The sequence below is a fragment of the Girardinichthys multiradiatus genome, chromosome 11 (assembly GCF_021462225.1).
Source record: "Girardinichthys multiradiatus isolate DD_20200921_A chromosome 11, DD_fGirMul_XY1, whole genome shotgun sequence".
Lineage (NCBI taxonomy): Eukaryota > Metazoa > Chordata > Actinopteri > Cyprinodontiformes > Goodeidae > Girardinichthys > Girardinichthys multiradiatus.
In genome coordinates, this window is record NC_061804.1 from 26,852,372 (window position 1) to 26,869,524 (window position 17,153).

General features: G+C 40.7%; 1 protein-coding gene across 1 annotated transcript in view; it reads left to right on the forward strand.

Annotated features, from left to right (window-relative positions):
• The window catches only part of LOC124876615 (E3 ubiquitin-protein ligase RNF43), a 125,830-nt gene that overhangs the window by 71,174 nt on the left and 37,503 nt on the right, over nt 1-17,153 (forward strand). The window contains exon 2 of the mRNA XM_047379537.1: nt 8,076-8,189. Within this exon, the coding sequence (XP_047235493.1) occupies nt 8,076-8,189 (114 nt within the window). The remainder of the gene's footprint in view (nt 1-8,075; nt 8,190-17,153) is intronic.

Genomic DNA, 17,153 nt, shown 5'->3' on the forward strand with positions numbered 1-17,153 from the left:
GATTTGTGTGTGAGTGTGCGACTAATAGTTTTCTTCTCATCAGATTCTATCCTCTGAGCGGTGATCTCTGCAGATCTACCAAATTGTCAAGGAGTTCCTAACTCCTAACTTTTCTGATTAATTCTCTTCTTGCCCGGCTGTTATTTTAGGTGAATTTTAGGCCATGAGTTGGGTTTTTTTCTGTTGTGCTATACTAATTTTCAGAAGATAGGTCAAACAGTCTGGGAAGTTCAAAGCTTGGGATATTGTTTTAGAACCTAACCCTGCTTTAAAACCTCTCCACAACTTTCTCCTTGACCTGTCTGTTGTGTTCCTTGGTCTTCATGATGCTGGCTGTTCTCTAATCTTCTCTAACAAACCTCTGAGGCCAGAAACAGAACATCCGGATTTACACTAAGATTACATTAAACACAGTTGAACTTTACTAATCATGTGTCCGTGGGCAAGACACTTCATCCACCTTGCCTGCTGATAGTGGTCAAGGGGTTCAGTGGCGCCGATTGGATGGTAGCCCCACTTCTGTCAGTCTGCTCCAGGGCGGCTGTCGCTACAATTTAGCCTACCACTGCCAGTGTGTGAATGTGTGGATGACTGATTGTAGTGTAAAGAGATTTGGAGTCCTTGGACCTGATTAAGCACTATATAAGTGCAGGCCATTTAATATTTACCATTTGTCCAATGACATAAAATAACAATAAATTGCATTGAAGTTGGTGGTTGTAATGTGACAAAATGTAAACATGTTCAAGGGCTACAAAAACTTTGACAAGATAAACAATGTGTTCTGCAGGTATCTGTGTTTCTTCAGGTGTCTTCCTTGCCTTTTCAGTTATGAATATTCAATACTGCTTAGACACAATTTACAGGGGCTTAACCCCTGACCTTTAAAAATTTTGTACAAAAATAAAACATTTGCAACAACTGAAAATGTTCTGCAGCCTCCATAGAGATGTACAGCTGGACCCAGCTTTGTGCCTTGCTATGCAAAGTTAATCCCTCTTTTATGCCATGTTATCTAATAAAAATGAGGGAAACAAGCACGAAAGGAGGGCCAAAAAGAGCAAAAGTGTAGAAGACATGAGACACCAGCAGTTGTTCCTTTATCTGGCATTCCAGCAGTGGAAGTGTTTAATTCACCCCTCAACCTTCTTTCTTCTGCTCTTGCTCCTCTTCCATCCCCAGGTTCTTTCTTTTCAGTATAATCCCTTTCATGAAGCAGACAGTCTGACGGGCCTTAAACTGGGGGGGGGATTGGCTCTCCTACTTAAAGAAACCGCCTGGGCAAATTTGGGGCTGGTGGTAATTACTTGGGCTTCATTAAGGGATCGTGTTTCCCCTAAGTTATTCCCTGTGGTAACTGTTACTGGATATACGGCTGACACTGTCAATAAAAGGGGCCTGGAAGATGACACTCTTGTTGTTTTGACAGGATTAAAGCAGTAAGGTCTGCCTTTCATTTGTATCTGCAAAGAGAAAATGGGGTGAAGGACTCAGATGTCATTTTTTCAGATACTCTGACAGGGAGGTTGTCTGCTCTGCTCCCTTGGCAATTCGCCAAATTAGCCATATCAGCATTAGGTGTACATGTACTTTGTATAATGGTAATGATATACAAGGATTTCTAATTTAGGTGTGTGTATATGGGACCTTTTTGACAGCTCGAGCACACTGGGCAGAAAAAAACAACCGTTGGGGGTTGGACTCTAGCAAGTAGCCATGTTTCAGTCTCCCTTGCAGAACTACACAGGATCCTTCTCCATCAATCGCTCATACTCATGCACACATATACATTCACATGCAAGCACATGTTCAGGTGCCTTTAGCAACCACACAGAGCCGTGCCCTCTCTGCAAACTCTCACATGCTGATGTTGAACGGACTTGTTTCCAAAGTGGCAAGGTGGGAAGCAAGGGGTCAGTGTCTCAACCCGCCCTGTCACCTCGGGCTCATTCAGTTCTTAACAAAATCATGTGGCGCAGATTGTTGTAGTGCACACTACAACAGTAACTCAGGCAACTAGGTTATGATTGCTTTTAGCTATTATAGGCGGTTGATTTGCTCCTTTTAGTAACCACTTTCCTGTGATTAAAACAAACCATTGCTTTCATTGTAAAGTTGTCTTGAGACAAGTTTTAATCCACAGCATTATTTGATGTTTTACTTGTAGCCAGAAATCCATAGAATCTTTAATAGGGGGCACAATATATAGTTCTTTAGGCTTTCCAGAGCTCTTTGGGTGCTTGTTTGGCTTTGGTTGCTTTAAATATGAAAGAAGTTCGGGTGACCCAATAGTTTTGCACAGAACTATATGTTTCTTTAAAAGTAGAGATAAAGAGCTGCATCTCTATGGCCAGTACAACCAGCTTATAGCCTTGAGGTTTAAGTCGCCTTTTGAGGAAACAACTTATTGTGTTGAAGCCACTTTGAGGTCAGATCAACTCATTACATTCAGCTGCCGTTAAATAGAGCATAGTTGTATATCACATAACATTTAGATCAGAATCAGAATCAGCTTTATTGCCAAGTTCGTACATACAAACAAGGAATTTGCCTCCAGTACACTTTGCTCTTTTGTTCTGTTTTTGCATTACAGAATATACAAATTTACAATTTACAATGTACAATATACACATATATAAATAAAAAGGTGCATTTACAACATCTGTATGCTGTTGTTCTGTACTCTATTGAATGTTCATCAGAGAAACAGCCTGGGGGAAGAAACTGTCTCTGTGGCGTCTGGTTTTAGTGAACAGTGCTCTGTAGCGCCACCTGAAGGTAAAGCTCTGAACAGTTTATGTGCAGGGTGTGTGGGGTCTGCAGAGATTTTAGCAGCTCTTTTCTTGACCCTAGACCTGTATAAGTCCTGGATGGAGGGAAGGTCAGCCCTGATTATTCTATCTGCAGTCCTGATTATTCGTTGCAGTCTGGACCTGTCCTGTTTTGTGGATGAGCCAAACCACACTGAGATGGATGAAAACAGGACAGATTGAATGATGGCAGTGTAGAAGATGACCAGCAGCTCCTGTGGAAGGTTGAACTTCTTGAGTTGCCTCAGGAAGAACAGTCTCTGCTGGGCCTTCTTTCGAACAGTGTCTATGTGTGAGGACCATCTCAGGTCCTCAGAGATGGTGGTTCCTAAGAACCTGAAGTGGTCCACAGCTGACATGGTGTTGTTGAGGATGGTGGATGGTGAAGGGGGTGGATGGGGGTGGTGTTCTCCGAAGGTCCACCTCCATTTCCACAGTGTTGAGTGGGTTCAATATCTTAAATTTGTGTACCATAACAAACATTAGAAGATTTGAAGTTATATGCCCAACAGTGGTGTGTTTCTGCTGGTTTTGTTGAAATTCAGGCCCTGTCCATTTGCCACGCAAATTTTACACCTCCATATAAGCACAGTTGTTGATCACAAAGCACAAAGTTTTTAAAGCCCCTAAGTGGAAATTTTTCTTTTGAAAACTTTGTTTGGGGTGTGTCTATGTGGACATCATTAAAAGCCATCTATTATGCAAAGGCACATTGCTTTCTGTTCTACAAGCCACAACAACAATGGAGCTTTTTTGTGAGTTTTCATCTGTCTTTCTTTGTCTCTTCTTTATTTTTATTACACTTCAAATTAACCCTCTGGAAGTTAAACAGTAACTAAACCCCAAATCAACTTTTTTTTTTTTTTTACAGATAAACTGGACCTTAAGGGTGCTATCTTTATGTTACTGTGCAATTTTTTACATTTTCATGTAAACTTGTTTAATTCTGCAATATTTGTCCTAAAACCAGCTTAGTGCTGCCCTCTTTGGGTTGAACTGTGGCTACTGCAGTTGAATTTTCTTATTTGTTCAAACAGTGTAGCTTGGTACATGTGTACGTCACAGCCCCGCGTTCTGGTACAAAACCATCTCACTCAGAAACATGCCCCCATTCTGTCCTCCACTGCCTTGGCAGCGCCAGGTTCGGCCATCACTGAGTCAGCGCCTTGAACAAGCGGCTCGAACTGATAAGGCTCAGGTCTGCTGGGCTCCATAAAGCATCCCTCAACCTCCAGTGACGAGGGGTTGGAAAATCCTCCACCTTAAAAGACTGATCTGTGGTGAAACTACCAGTGTTGCTCTGCTCAGTCTCCAGGTTTCAGTATGTAAAACTTAGCAAGCTGCCACTTTCCCTCGTTCTCCTGACAACACCCTCCACTCATCCCCACACTTAACTGTGCCCCTCAGTGTATCTTGGCACTGCCCACTTTGGTGCCATTTTTCAAAATTTGTCTGGGGGCGGGGTTATGCTTTTACACCGGGTTTAGTTCCACTTTAAAGACTGAGATTAAATAATAAACGGAGCTCCAACTGTTTTGGGAAAATTGCTCAAATCTTTTGCCCAATGCTGCTTTAGCCATTTTTATACTTTTTATTTATTCTTTTATTTTTTTTAATGTTGAGTTTGTTGCCACCTGCTAACGCAGCAAAGGTACTAAGACATTTTGACTGGAATCCCATAAAGTGTGCAGATGCTTGAGACATTAGTCACCCAGAGGTAAACCAGAACTCCTGAGTATGTTTTCTGTGGGTGTTCACAGGTTTGCATGTACCACGCTGATTGAATTCTTCCTTAACTTGCAGTATCCTGGCAGACTTTCCAGACTCTTAGGCAGAGCTCCATTGAAGAGGCCTTTCACCTTCTTGATTCTTTTGTTGTTGTTTTTTTGCACTAGAGGCCTTTATTTTTCCTTTTTGTGACAGTAGGTAGACATGAAAGAGGGCAAAGACATTGAGCAAAGATTGCCAGGTCTGGGACTTGAAACCGGGACAGCCGCTTTGAGGACTATAGCCTCTGCACGTGGTTGCACTCTTAACCCCTACACCACCAGCGCTTGGCCATAGATTGTCAAGAGGCACTGTAACCTGAACAGCTGGTAACTGAGTGGCAGAGCCTGATGAGAGGTTCAAACTTCCCCCCTTATAGCTCCAACTGACACAACTGCCTGGGCTTGGTTCCCTGCTGGCAGCAGATGAACTAAAAAGCTCCCTTACTGATTATTGGCAGATGAAAAAAGAAGATCCGCAGGGCTCAGTCAAGGGGAAAAAATATTATTGACTTTTTACTGCAGTTACTATTTATTTTCTCCTTTTTCTGTCCCTGTATTTGTTTTTAAGACTGTGTTTTTGCCTTGGAATATTTTTGGTGTAGTCTTTGATTGAGCTCAAAAGGAATGCCTTTAATCGAGGCTACAAAGGAGCCGAGGGACATATCCCCGTCGGTTCCGCAACAGATCTAGACAGATGAGGAGAAGGAGGCGGAACAGAAGCGTTTGCATTGTTAACAGTCTGTGGGGAACAGTTTGCGTTGCCTGTGGTTTCTCGTCCCTGTGAAATGGAGACTCAGTTATTTGGTTTCCCAGGCTCCGTTTTTGTCAGGGCCACACAAAAAACCCAAATGAAGACGTTACAGACTATCCTTGTTGCTGTTTATAGTCCAGCTAGCAGAGTGCCTCGGAGTGGTACACGGCACCAACAGTGGCACATGTAGAGTGTTCGCAGGCCTCTGATTGTAAGTGGTGTGGGTACATCTAAAATAGAAGATAATGCCTGGTGTAGTCTGAGACGCAAAACATAGGTCGTTGTCCTCAGAGGAAGCCAGAAGAAAGTAAAAGCAGCCACTCCTTCTTAGCCTGTTTGGCTCAGCATTGGGGTTATTATCTCCTTTATTTGGTGTGATTGCACAGTGTCATGTAGCAACTTGTTTAATGTCACAATGTGATCCAAACACCATCAAGTTAGCCATTTTCTCCAAACATCTTGTTGATTGTTTTTCTGTTCTAGCATGTCCTAAAAGTCCACTATAAAAGAGGACCAAAGGTCACAGGAGTAATGTCAATAAATGATTTTTTCTTAACTTCCTTCAAGTTCAACTGCAAGCTTCTAATATGAACCTAGTAAATGCTGATTGGTGGAGACAGCTGGCAGCACAGCATATGGGGGAAGCCAGGGGTTCTTACTGCTCTGTAGCTCGCTGCTATCACAGGCACTGAGTGCAGAACTTAGCCTAGTGTTCTGTCAGTGTTAGCCATTTGAAGTGGTATATAGTCATTGCTACTGTTTTTTTTTTTTGCATCATCTTTGTAAGCTCAGTTCAGCAACAGCATGGTTTAAAAATAAAGTCCAATCTATAGAAATCCTAAGGTTTAATATATGATGATTTTAGGAAAATCCTCTTCTTCTTACTAGCTCTTAAGATTAGATGATGGCATATGACACATGATGTATTAAACTGCATCTTTCCACCTTTACTGCTTCCATAGGAATTCAGACGGTGAGTAGCAGCCAGGTGCTGCTTTTTTTCTGGCCTTTCCTTTTATCTCGCTGTCTCAGTCTTGTTTTCTAAGTCTGTTTTCCTTCGTGTCTCCTCTCCCTCCCTCCGCCTGACAGACATGCACCAGCCCTTTGCAGCCCATTACGTCAATTCCCCAACTCGGGGATGCCAGCTGTTGATGTCACCCTTGGGTCTTTTTAATTTGGAGATTTCCGCTGGGCAAGTTGAGGGGGAGGCCCGCAGCCACATGAAGAGGCTTATTGGGGTAGAACTGTTCCGGACCAGGCCAGACCCGAAACAGGGCAGGGGAAGGGTGGAACTGCTCCACTGGGGTGTGGATGAGCCCTGGTAGTTGAAAACAAGAACTGATCAAGAAAAGACTTTACAGGGAAGTGTACTGGGGGTTTAGGAGCACATTGCTGCCTCTATGACTCGTGACAGCATGTCTGTGACCTGCAAACACCACGGCTATCCCCTTGAGCTGTTAAATGCAGCCTTTCAGCAGTTGCGATTTTCTTCCCTTTCAGAGGGGATCAGATGTTCCTACCTAAAGCCTATCTCTCATTCTTTGGATCCTCAAGGCTTTGTGTGGGAGTGAACATCACCTTCCATGTAATTGATTTCATTGGTTTATAAACGAAGAGCGTTAGCTTCACACACAAATGCCTCCAACTTTTGTTCTCTGTTAGTGTGAAAATCTATCCCTCTAGATTGTCTTTAAAAATCTCCCTTTCAACATATCTTCTGCTCATACTTGAGTTAATTTGCATTTTTGTTACATGTGGTGTTTCTAAAACTCTACAGTACCTGGTAAGGGTATTAATACTCCCTGAACTTTTCCACCTTTTGTCATGCTGTAACCACAAACGTCAGTGTATTTTTGGTGAAAAAGATTCATGGTTTCCTTAATTTTTAAAAATGAAAATCTGAAAAGGGTACGTTGTGTGAATTGAAAGAGCTCTCCCTGTGATAATTGTTTCTGGAGCAACATTTCACTGCCATTACAGCTGTATGTCTGGTATTACAACGAAGACCGGTGAAAACCTAATGAAGAGTCTCTTTAAACAGATTCTCAACTGGATTTAGGGCTTGTCTAAAACTAACATGAAAGCATATTCTTGAATATGTTTTGATCTAAACCCATATATTGTTGCACTGACTGTATATTTAGGGTCATTGTCGTGTTGAAAGCTTAACCTCCACCCCAGTCTCAAGTCTTTAGCAACCTCTAAAAGGCTTTCTGCCATGTGTTAACCTCTATCCAGCTATCACATTTATTGTCCCTGCCAAGGAACAGCATTATAGCACTATGATGTTGCCACCACCATACTTATGTCTGATCTGACCACACATTTGCTACGTCCTATTTTCTTTTTCTTCTTTCCACTCTTCGATAAAGGCCAGATTTGCTAAGTCCACAACTAAAAGTTGTCCTGTCCTAAGCTGTGGATCTCAGCAGCTCCTCCAAAGTTACCATAGACCTGAATGCTATTTCTCTGGTTAATGCTACCCTTCAGATAATGGATTGAACAGTGACACATTGGATGTTCAAAGCTTGGGAAATTGTCTCATCACATAATCCTTCTTTAACCTTTCCACAGCTCCAGTGAAATTTTAATAGCTAGTAGTAAGATTTTGTGATTGTTCAATTAGTGATAGTTAATTGTTGAATTACCGAGCTTCAAAGATGTTTCTGTTGAACTGTAAAAAGTAAAATAAATGGAAGAAAAACAATGTTTTCTTATTGTGTTTCTTTTCACTTTTTTCTGCAGTATCACCCTCTGTCTCTGTGCAACACAAGCGAGGATGAACGACAAGACAGTGCCTTCATCACCATCGTCAAATTAGAGCACAGAGTTCCCCGCTGCTCACTGCTGCTGGATAAGGTACCCCTCACGCACAAACTCACAAGGATGCCTCTCTCTATGACCCTTTCTTTTGTCAGACTTGGCAGCAGAAAGATAAAAAATCTTGTCACGCTGCCTTTTCTCCAGCTCTCCTTCCGCTTTTGGATAAAGTACAAAAGGTTTTTGAGAGAATTATTTGGCAGAATTTTCCTCTTTAGGACAATGATCTTTCAGGGTGAGGTCTTGAAAAAAAGGAGGGGGTGGGAATAGCTCCACACTGCTATGTAGCAAGTGGCTACGAGCCCTGGCTCTGGATGTAAGGCTTTCAGGCCCCAGCTGTCACCGGTCCGATCTCAGCCAGCCAGACACTCAGGGTTCTCCATTTCTGCTTCCCTCTAATAAGAATGCTGCCAGACCTCCACAGATTCCAGCCACAATAATTTAAATGCATGTGTAAGTTTGTCGGAGCTGACCTAAATCTCCCCCTGCGTTTTGAGTATTCTGCCATGCACGCTGGCTGGCATCCCTCAGCTTTAAAGCGGCGTGATTTAAACTGTTGCTATTTTTTTCCCTTGTTTTTCAAGTGGTGACAAATTAGCAGGCAGGAATATAGTTAGGCGGCTTGCTTTTTTTAGACTGTGTTTTCTTTTCCCCTTAATTTAAAGTCATGTCGAGGAGCTGCCCGCCGCGGTGACGATGTAGAGATATTCCCACAGTTTCCTCCCTCCTTCTCTTCCCCCTACTGTTGCTCCCTCCAAGGGGGGGGGGGGGAAGTGTTGTCACTCATGGCTGACTGCTGAGAATAGTTTTGATTAAAGCCTTGATGGTAACACTGTGTTGTCCCATAAACAAAGAGTTCCCTCGCCCCCATGCTAAAAAACCATGGAAAAGAGGCAAGTGCTTCCGAGTGCTTTCTCCCTCCCTGCTGATGGCCTTTGATATCCAGAGAATCCCAGGAGGGAGGAGTGTGTTTGTGAGGCTTGGGGTGGTGGGGGGGGGGTGGGGGTTCTTGTTGTTTTGGCTCCCTGGAAACTATGTGTTGCAATAAACTCTGGTCCAGCCACCTGCATCCTCCCTTTTCTTGGTGAGATTCAGAGCTTTTGGTCATGGTGGATTTACTCGTTGGTGGGGGGGGGGGGTCACCATGCAGCTGTTGTGAGGTTCGCCCTATGCCTTTTGTAGAGGATGAATCAGACACTGTACTGTATTGGATGTGCGGTGCTGTCTGAGTCTGTAGGTGGCACTTGTATATAGTTTAGTCTGGTGCCTCGACCAGCCTATAGAAACTCGGAGAGCCACAGAGGATTCATGTTGCACCACTTGCTCTGAGAATAGAGTATAAAGCAAACAAAGTGAGCTTAAGAACCTTGAAGGGTAAAGTTTCATTCTTGTCATTTGTTTTCATGTTGTTTTTCAAAGAGTCTTGTAGCCATCACAAGGAGATTTCTTCACCTATCTGCTTCTCTAATGCTTTTTACCTGATTATTTTCTCCATGTGTTTAAACATTTCGGTAGATAGGATGAGACATTCGAGAGATGAGAGACTGATCTCAAATTTGTAAAATTCTGATATCGGTTTAGCTGAATGCAAACATAAACAATGTTTAAAATAGATTTTTTGCTTTCCAGATAAATTCTGAATTTAACAGATGAGGATTATTGTAAAATACAAGACAGATTTTCTTGAAAAAAGAACAAGTTACTGAGCTGTCTCTGAATCTCTGGAAATCCTCCAAGATACAGGACGAATAAAACTCAACAAAAAAGAATTTCAGCATATCTCACATACTCTTAAAAGACAAACTATAGCTAACTATTTATCTTTACAAGGCATCAAAAATAATTTCACGATGGTGACATTTTGAACCCTCTAGCATCATATACAGGTGCATCTCAATAAATTAGAATATTTCTGAAAAGTTCATTTATTTAAGTAACTCCATCATTAAGTGAAACACACATATATATATATGTATATATATGTGTGTGTGTGTGTTTGTTCTAAAAAAGGGATATCTGGAGATGGTAACCTAACTGCGTGATTGATTTTAGTAAATCAGGGATGCATAAATAAAATATGAACCTGTGTTTTTATGACGTTCAACCTTTTGGATTATAAAAAAAACCTTTTTATACTGAAATGCGGCCTTAATGAAACATATGTTTTACACCTCATTAATGGTATATTCTAATTTACTGAAATGTACCTGTTTTGGCAATTAGGTATTTGTGTGTATTTTAATAAGTATACCCCTACCTTAACTGGGAGATTTCCAAGATTGCCAATATTTCCACTTAAAGGGATAAATCAGAGCAACTTTGATGTATTATTAACCTTCCTGTTATCTGCAATATGTTACTCTTCCCACAGTAACAACCTCCACAATGAAGCTTGTTTTTGTCAGCCCAAGTAAAAGCACATACATGTTTTACTGACTGGAAAAGAAATAAGATTTTTAGTGTTGGACCATTTGTTTGCTGAATATTGGACCATTTGTACGCTGCTGGACGCCACTATGCTGTTCAGCGTCATCGGCCATTTTGTACCCCAGGATAGTCTGCTACTACAAATCGCAGCTCTGATGTCACAGTGGGCTATATAACATACTCTGAGACCTTTCAGCTTTGCTTCCAAGTTAGACACCGGACCAGCATCTGGAGAAGAAATCCCACGTGGACTTTCAATCATTCTCCCCCGTTGGCCAACGAGAAGAAATTCATGAAAGAGGTTTCTGGAGTAGGAAGGCCAGGAATTTCACTTTACCGATCGAAGACGTGAGTTTAACACGTAACAAACCCCACGGAGGGTTCAAGGAGACGGATTTGGCATCCTTGTTTTTGTTCCAGTCGACTGTTGATGGTCCGTCATATCATTCCTTTTCGCCAAGGAGGCCAGAGAACGAAGCTGACCGCTCTCCTGAGTTATCTACGAATGCGTGGAAACTTTTCCCCCTCCTGCTCTCTCCCTCTGCTTAGAGGAGACAACATCAAGTAATCCCGTTTGGTTTTTATTTCTTTATTAGAAATGGCTTGGGCAGGATAGAGTAGGATTTTAGGGCGATTTAGAATCGCCACTTATAGTCCAATGTGTTCTAAATTGTATGTGCATGCAATATTTCATTGAAACTTTGATTCCTGTTGGACATCTGAAGGCCGCTGTGCTTTTCAAGTTGTGTGTTTTGCTGTGTTGTTTTAACACCTGAGAGCAAGCTCAGGGTACATTTTAAAGTTGGACCGTTAGAATTTCATGGTGGAAACTTACCATCTCTTTGTCTGCATCCTGCGTGTTGCTTTTTACTGGTTCGCCACCAAACGTTTTGTTGTCCTTTGTTCGCTGAGCTTCCAACTTTGGGGGGAAGTTTTACGACCCTGTGGGGTGTGTTACACTGCGCTACATCTCAGTGGGGCTGCTCCCAAAGCTCCGCTCAGCACCATATTATCACTTGTTGCCATAACTGCTGGTTTGATTTCATACACACTCAATGCTGTTTTATTTTGTTTAGTTAGACATTTTACTCTTTTGTGTAGAACTTCGCATGTTTCATTAGGTGAAGATTATTGAATCGGAAGAGCGTGGTGTATTAAGACTGTTGATTTAATAAATATTCACGTAGATAAAGAGAGAGCGTTTGCGTTTATTTTGAGCAAGAGTGATTTGTCAGTCAAAATAAGGTCGAAGATCCTCCACCTGTGGTGAAACGGTTGATTAAACAGTGACATCTAGTAATAGTTATCAATTATTACTGAGAATTTAACTGTTGTAATTATTAAGGGCTTTGAGCCACAAATTACAACATCAGAGGACCTCTCTGATTTCAATTAATAAATAAGGATTTTTGGTTAATTTTTCTCAAATTATAATTTTTTATTATAATTCGTGATAAATATTAATTAATCAATAATCATAATCCCAACATTAATTTCTGACTGGGTGGTCAAGTATAAAATGGTCAGATCCAGTCACTGACCAATGTGTCCATCTATCTCTACTCTAGATACATAGTCTCTTTACATATTTTGACAGTCTTTCTTCTGCTGAAGAGAACTACTGAAACTACTGTCCACCTCTTTCACCATGTTCTCCTTTCATGTACTCATTAGAACTTTAGGTTTTACCCCATACTTCATTAAAACTAATTATTACTGCATCAGTTAGTTGAAATTAGTAATAATTTTTCATGTACAACCTAAGCTTACAGTTAATGAATGAATCAGGATAGATTGAAGGCGGTCACTTTATTAAAAATCTGTTTTTCTGTATTAAATTAATTTGGATCTTTGCGTTACTTTTTCATTGAACACTTTTATGACTTTAACTTAAAAACGTTTATCAGAAAGTTCCTCAAAATCAGGAATTTCCTAAAACCTATAGAAGTCTCCTACTAGCAGCAGCTGGTACCCACTAATCTGTGTCCCACTGTCTTTGTAAATGTCTGAATCAGATCCTTGGACCACTCAACTGGTTTTGAGTCATTGCGCCACACAACATAACACAAGCAGAGACTACATGCTGTCTCTTCCAGCATGTTGCGCTACAGTGGAAAAGATCTGTCTGCTCTCTGCTACCCGGCCTGCCTCCTCTGTTTACATAGAGGCTCTGGAACGTTTCTCAAGTCGAGCTGCAGAGCAACACAAGGTTTTAGGGAGAAAAAGCTGAGAAAACTCACACTTCACACCAGTATGACTTCATTCCTAACATATTCCCCTATCTCCAATCAACACATTTGACTCCCACTTAGAGTTCAGCTTTAACTCTATGATTGTTTTGTGAAAACAGCTTCTTCAGTCATTGAGTCTCGAGCCCCTGCCTGAACTTGTTAACTCTCATAGAAGCTTTCTTATTGATTCTGCCCCACAGATAAAAAGACCTCTTGGCCCAATTGTGCAGTAATCTTGTTTCTTTAACTAAGCCTTTCATGTTTATGTGCTTGTTCATTCAGTATGTGTGTCAGTGGATCATATTATGTCAAGCATGCTTTCCAAAAGTTCCTCAGTGGATTACATTGTTGATCAGTCAGTTTATACACCTGTTTTAATGTCAGATTTCGTTATCAACACAAACTATTCCTGATCCCTCTTATTTGTGAATTCATGAGAGCATTCCTTTGTCAAATCAGAGTTTACAAAGGTTTCTTTATATTAAATGTATGTTAATATTCCCCAGTCTTCAAAATACAATAAATAGCTGTGGAATTTCATGTTGCACCAGTTTTTATTGTCATTTTGTGTAATGCCAAATATGGTGGAAAAGCTGTGGAAAAGGACATTCATAAAAAGCACAGCTGACACCAAATGCGTGCTTGCTGTTTTCATACAAGCCAGCAGTAGCACTGCAGCACAGCCAGCTGGTGCAGCAAGTTAGAAAACTAGCAGTTTCAACTTACAATAAGACAACTCTTCAAAACTAAGATACAGGCTTATGTTTATGTTCTATTTTGATTTATTTTTTGCATTTGGCATTTGTTCCCCTGTGGCATGTTTCATGCAGATAATTACTGTAGAGAATCTACTCTTTGGTGTTTTTAAGGATATTGAGTAATCACTGACAAACAACAGGCACCAGGATAAACATTCTTTGGAAATTAGTCTTATTTGGCCAGCCGGTGAAAAACCTTAATTTAATTCATTCATGTGAACTTACATATATGTACAGAGGCTTGTGTTGTGACATGAAGCTCAATGGGTCTGCCTGCAGCCAGGCCTGGAAAAGCTGTGTTTCTGCTCAGTTGTCAGAGAGATCTAAATTGTAGAGTTGTCCAACTTTTATGGATAAAGCTAAATATGTTGTGGTTGTGTTCACATTGGATGCTTGGTTTGGTTGGAATATAAGGGAATACTTTCTATCATTTGTGCATTCTACCAGGTGCCAGCCTGTTGTGTTTGTTTCACTAGTTGTAATGGCAATTGTTTATCTGCCATGATGATCAGAATATTTTAAAACTACTGCTATGCTGCGGGCAAAATGCTGATTCCAAGCCGTCAGTGCTCTGATGTTGGTTGTAATTACAGTTGTAATAAAATGTTTTCATCCAATTTAATATTTTTTTAAGAAATATTCACATTTTGATTTCTCATGTAGCTTTTTATCTCTGGAAAAGAAAGTCATTTAACATATGTAATTGTAGTTAAACAACAAAGATTAACCCTGGAATGTTGGTCCTACTCTTCACTTTTATCTGTGTTAGGTTTGAGCAGTTTTTGGCTTGTACCATTTTCACCCCAGGCTTTGACTCGGCCCAGGACTTTCCATTTCTTAACTCTTAGCCAGTCCTTGGTTGAAAATACACAGACTGCCTGATTTATAAAACAGCTTTAGAAGTGAAATAATGTTCTGCAAGGAAAACATTGTTTATGTTTTGGAGGTCTGCAGTCATGGAGCATATTCTGGGATTGATCGACAGCATAACTAACTAAATGCTTTGTTTTGTTTATTTTCTCTGGAAACACTATTAAAGAGGTACACCTGAATAACATTTGTCTTATCATGTGGGCTATTGCTGCAACACGCCTACCTCTGGGCCACACTTAAAGATGAAAGTGATGGGAAAGGCGTTGACCTGGTTACCAAGTGTTTTGGAAAGAGGAGAATTAGAACCTGCAGATAAATTAATCGAAGTGACAGATCTGAAGTACACATAACCATCAGGGTTTGTGTGGTTTATTTTGAAGTACACTCATGATTGTTGCACAGAATCAAATTTAATTCATTCAAGTCCTGGACAGCATACATCCAATCTTTTGAAAACTTCAAAACGTGTGGGTTTAGAGTTAATTGGACAACATAATTGTAGCCTGCTGTTTTGGATCTGATCCATTTCCTCCCCACATATATGTTTTGATGAAAATAATCTGATTTATGTGACAATATCTACTCTCTAAGGCTACAGGAGGATAATGGGTTGTTGGAAGGAAAGAAAATCAGTGAGCATCTATATGGAAGGGGGTATTTTATATGGCTATTGCACACTTTAAATAAAGTATTCATTTGGAAGGATTGAAGGGTGTGATTGGCTGGTCATATGCGACAGCTTGATTTGACAGACTGAACTCTTGCAGGCTCCACTCCATTTGACAAGAAATAAGAAGGAAGTCATAAACTGCTCTTAATGGTTAGCTTGGACTCCAGACCAGTAAAAGCAGTTCCATTTACAGGAAGTGGTTGAGAAAAAGATAAAGCCCGCTGAGGAGGAATAAATCACAACCCTCATGACACTGTTTTTCTCTCCTTGTGTCCTATTGTCTGCAGGAGGTGACTCTGGTCTCAGGCTGTTATTTCTAATGTAGCAAAGATAGGGGCTGGAACTGCAATGGCAAATGCCTTTGGCATCTCGTTTTTGTTAACCGAGGCCAATGTCTCCAACTCAGCTGGGACACGTCAAAGAGGAGGAACATCGGGAAACATCTGGAAAAAGATGGATATTTTAGCTTTTAGACTAAATGCAGAAAGCAGCAGGTACACAATGGACGTTTTGGCTGGTATGAAATGCGTCAGTGTTTGAAGACTTCTGAATTTGCTTTGATTTCTCTCCCGAAAAATTCAATATTTGCTCGCCTGTGCCAGACAGTTGTAGACGGTTGTATTCCAGAGAATAAATTAGGACTTTCTGTCTCTTTCTTCTGTTAGTGTGAAATGTATCTTTTTTCCATCTCTGGCTTTACTTTAAAGGAGCTGCAAGAATAACACATTCCAATATTTGAAGCAAACACAAACACACCGCCCTCAAATTTAATCTGTTTCCAATATCAGATAAACTCCAAGTCCACTACATAAAATCTTGAAAAACCACATGGGGACAGCGTAAGTCTGTTTTTTTTTGTCCTTTCACCAAACCATACAAGCTGTTTCTTACCTTTTTTTTTTTTAGAGTAATATTCCTTCTGCTCTTTTGTGCCTCCAAAATGGTTAAGAAATTTTTATGCTCACATTTCCATAGAGGTTTTAAACACCCCTACATTTTCCTTGTAAATTTTAGCTTCAAATTTTAGCTTCCCTTAAATCCTAGAGAAATTATTTCAGCCGACAAAGTCCAGAAAATCTTCTGTCTGTTACATAGTAAAGAAATAAAAAGACAGTTTTAACACTTTATCTATTTTGTTGGCGAAAACACTGACAGTCACCTCAAATAAAAGCAACCAAACTCAGTAAGAATAATAAGTAAGTCCTCTCATCTCCTCACAACATGCAGCAGAGTAAATGGTTAAACAGTGGCTGCACAGACAGTGTGTCAAATATTTTCAGTCCAAAATATAGTGCCTTGCAATAGTATTCACACCCCATGAACTTTTTGCCATTCTGTGATCTTACAATCGCAAACTTAAATAAATTTTCCTGTGATCAAACAATATAACATAGCAATAAGTAGTAAGGTGTAAGTAAAAGTGGACATGGTACATTTCAAAAGTCTACAAACACAACATCTGAAAAGTGTGGCATGCTTATGCATACATCCCCCTTTTGTGTTACACCCCTAAATAGAGTCCACCTGTATTTAATGTGATCCTAAATCCAGCTGTTCTGGGAAGGCCTCAAAGGTTGGTAAGAGAAAAAAACAGCATCATAAAGACCAGGGAACACTGCAGATAGGTCAGGGAGAAGGTGGAGAAGTTTAAAGCCGGGTTAGGTTACAAAACAATGCCCTAACATGTCACAGAAGACTGTTTAATCCATCATCTAAAAATAGACTAGAGTAGATATCCACACCTCAGGTGGGAAACTCTGCTGGCAGGACTTATGTGTGCACTCCATGAATATGTCCTTTATGGAAGAGGAATAGTAGGAAAAAAGTCATGGTTACATATAACTGTTCAGACGTTTTCCACTCAGGGGACACGGCAAACTTGTGGAAGAAGGTGGATGCAAAACACTATGTCTGATGGAAAACTAAAACTACACATCACCTTGAACACACCATCCTCACAGTGAAACATGTTGGTGGCAGTATCATGCTGTGGGGATGCTTTTCTTCAGCAGGGGCAGAGAAGTCTGTCTAAGGTGATGGTAAG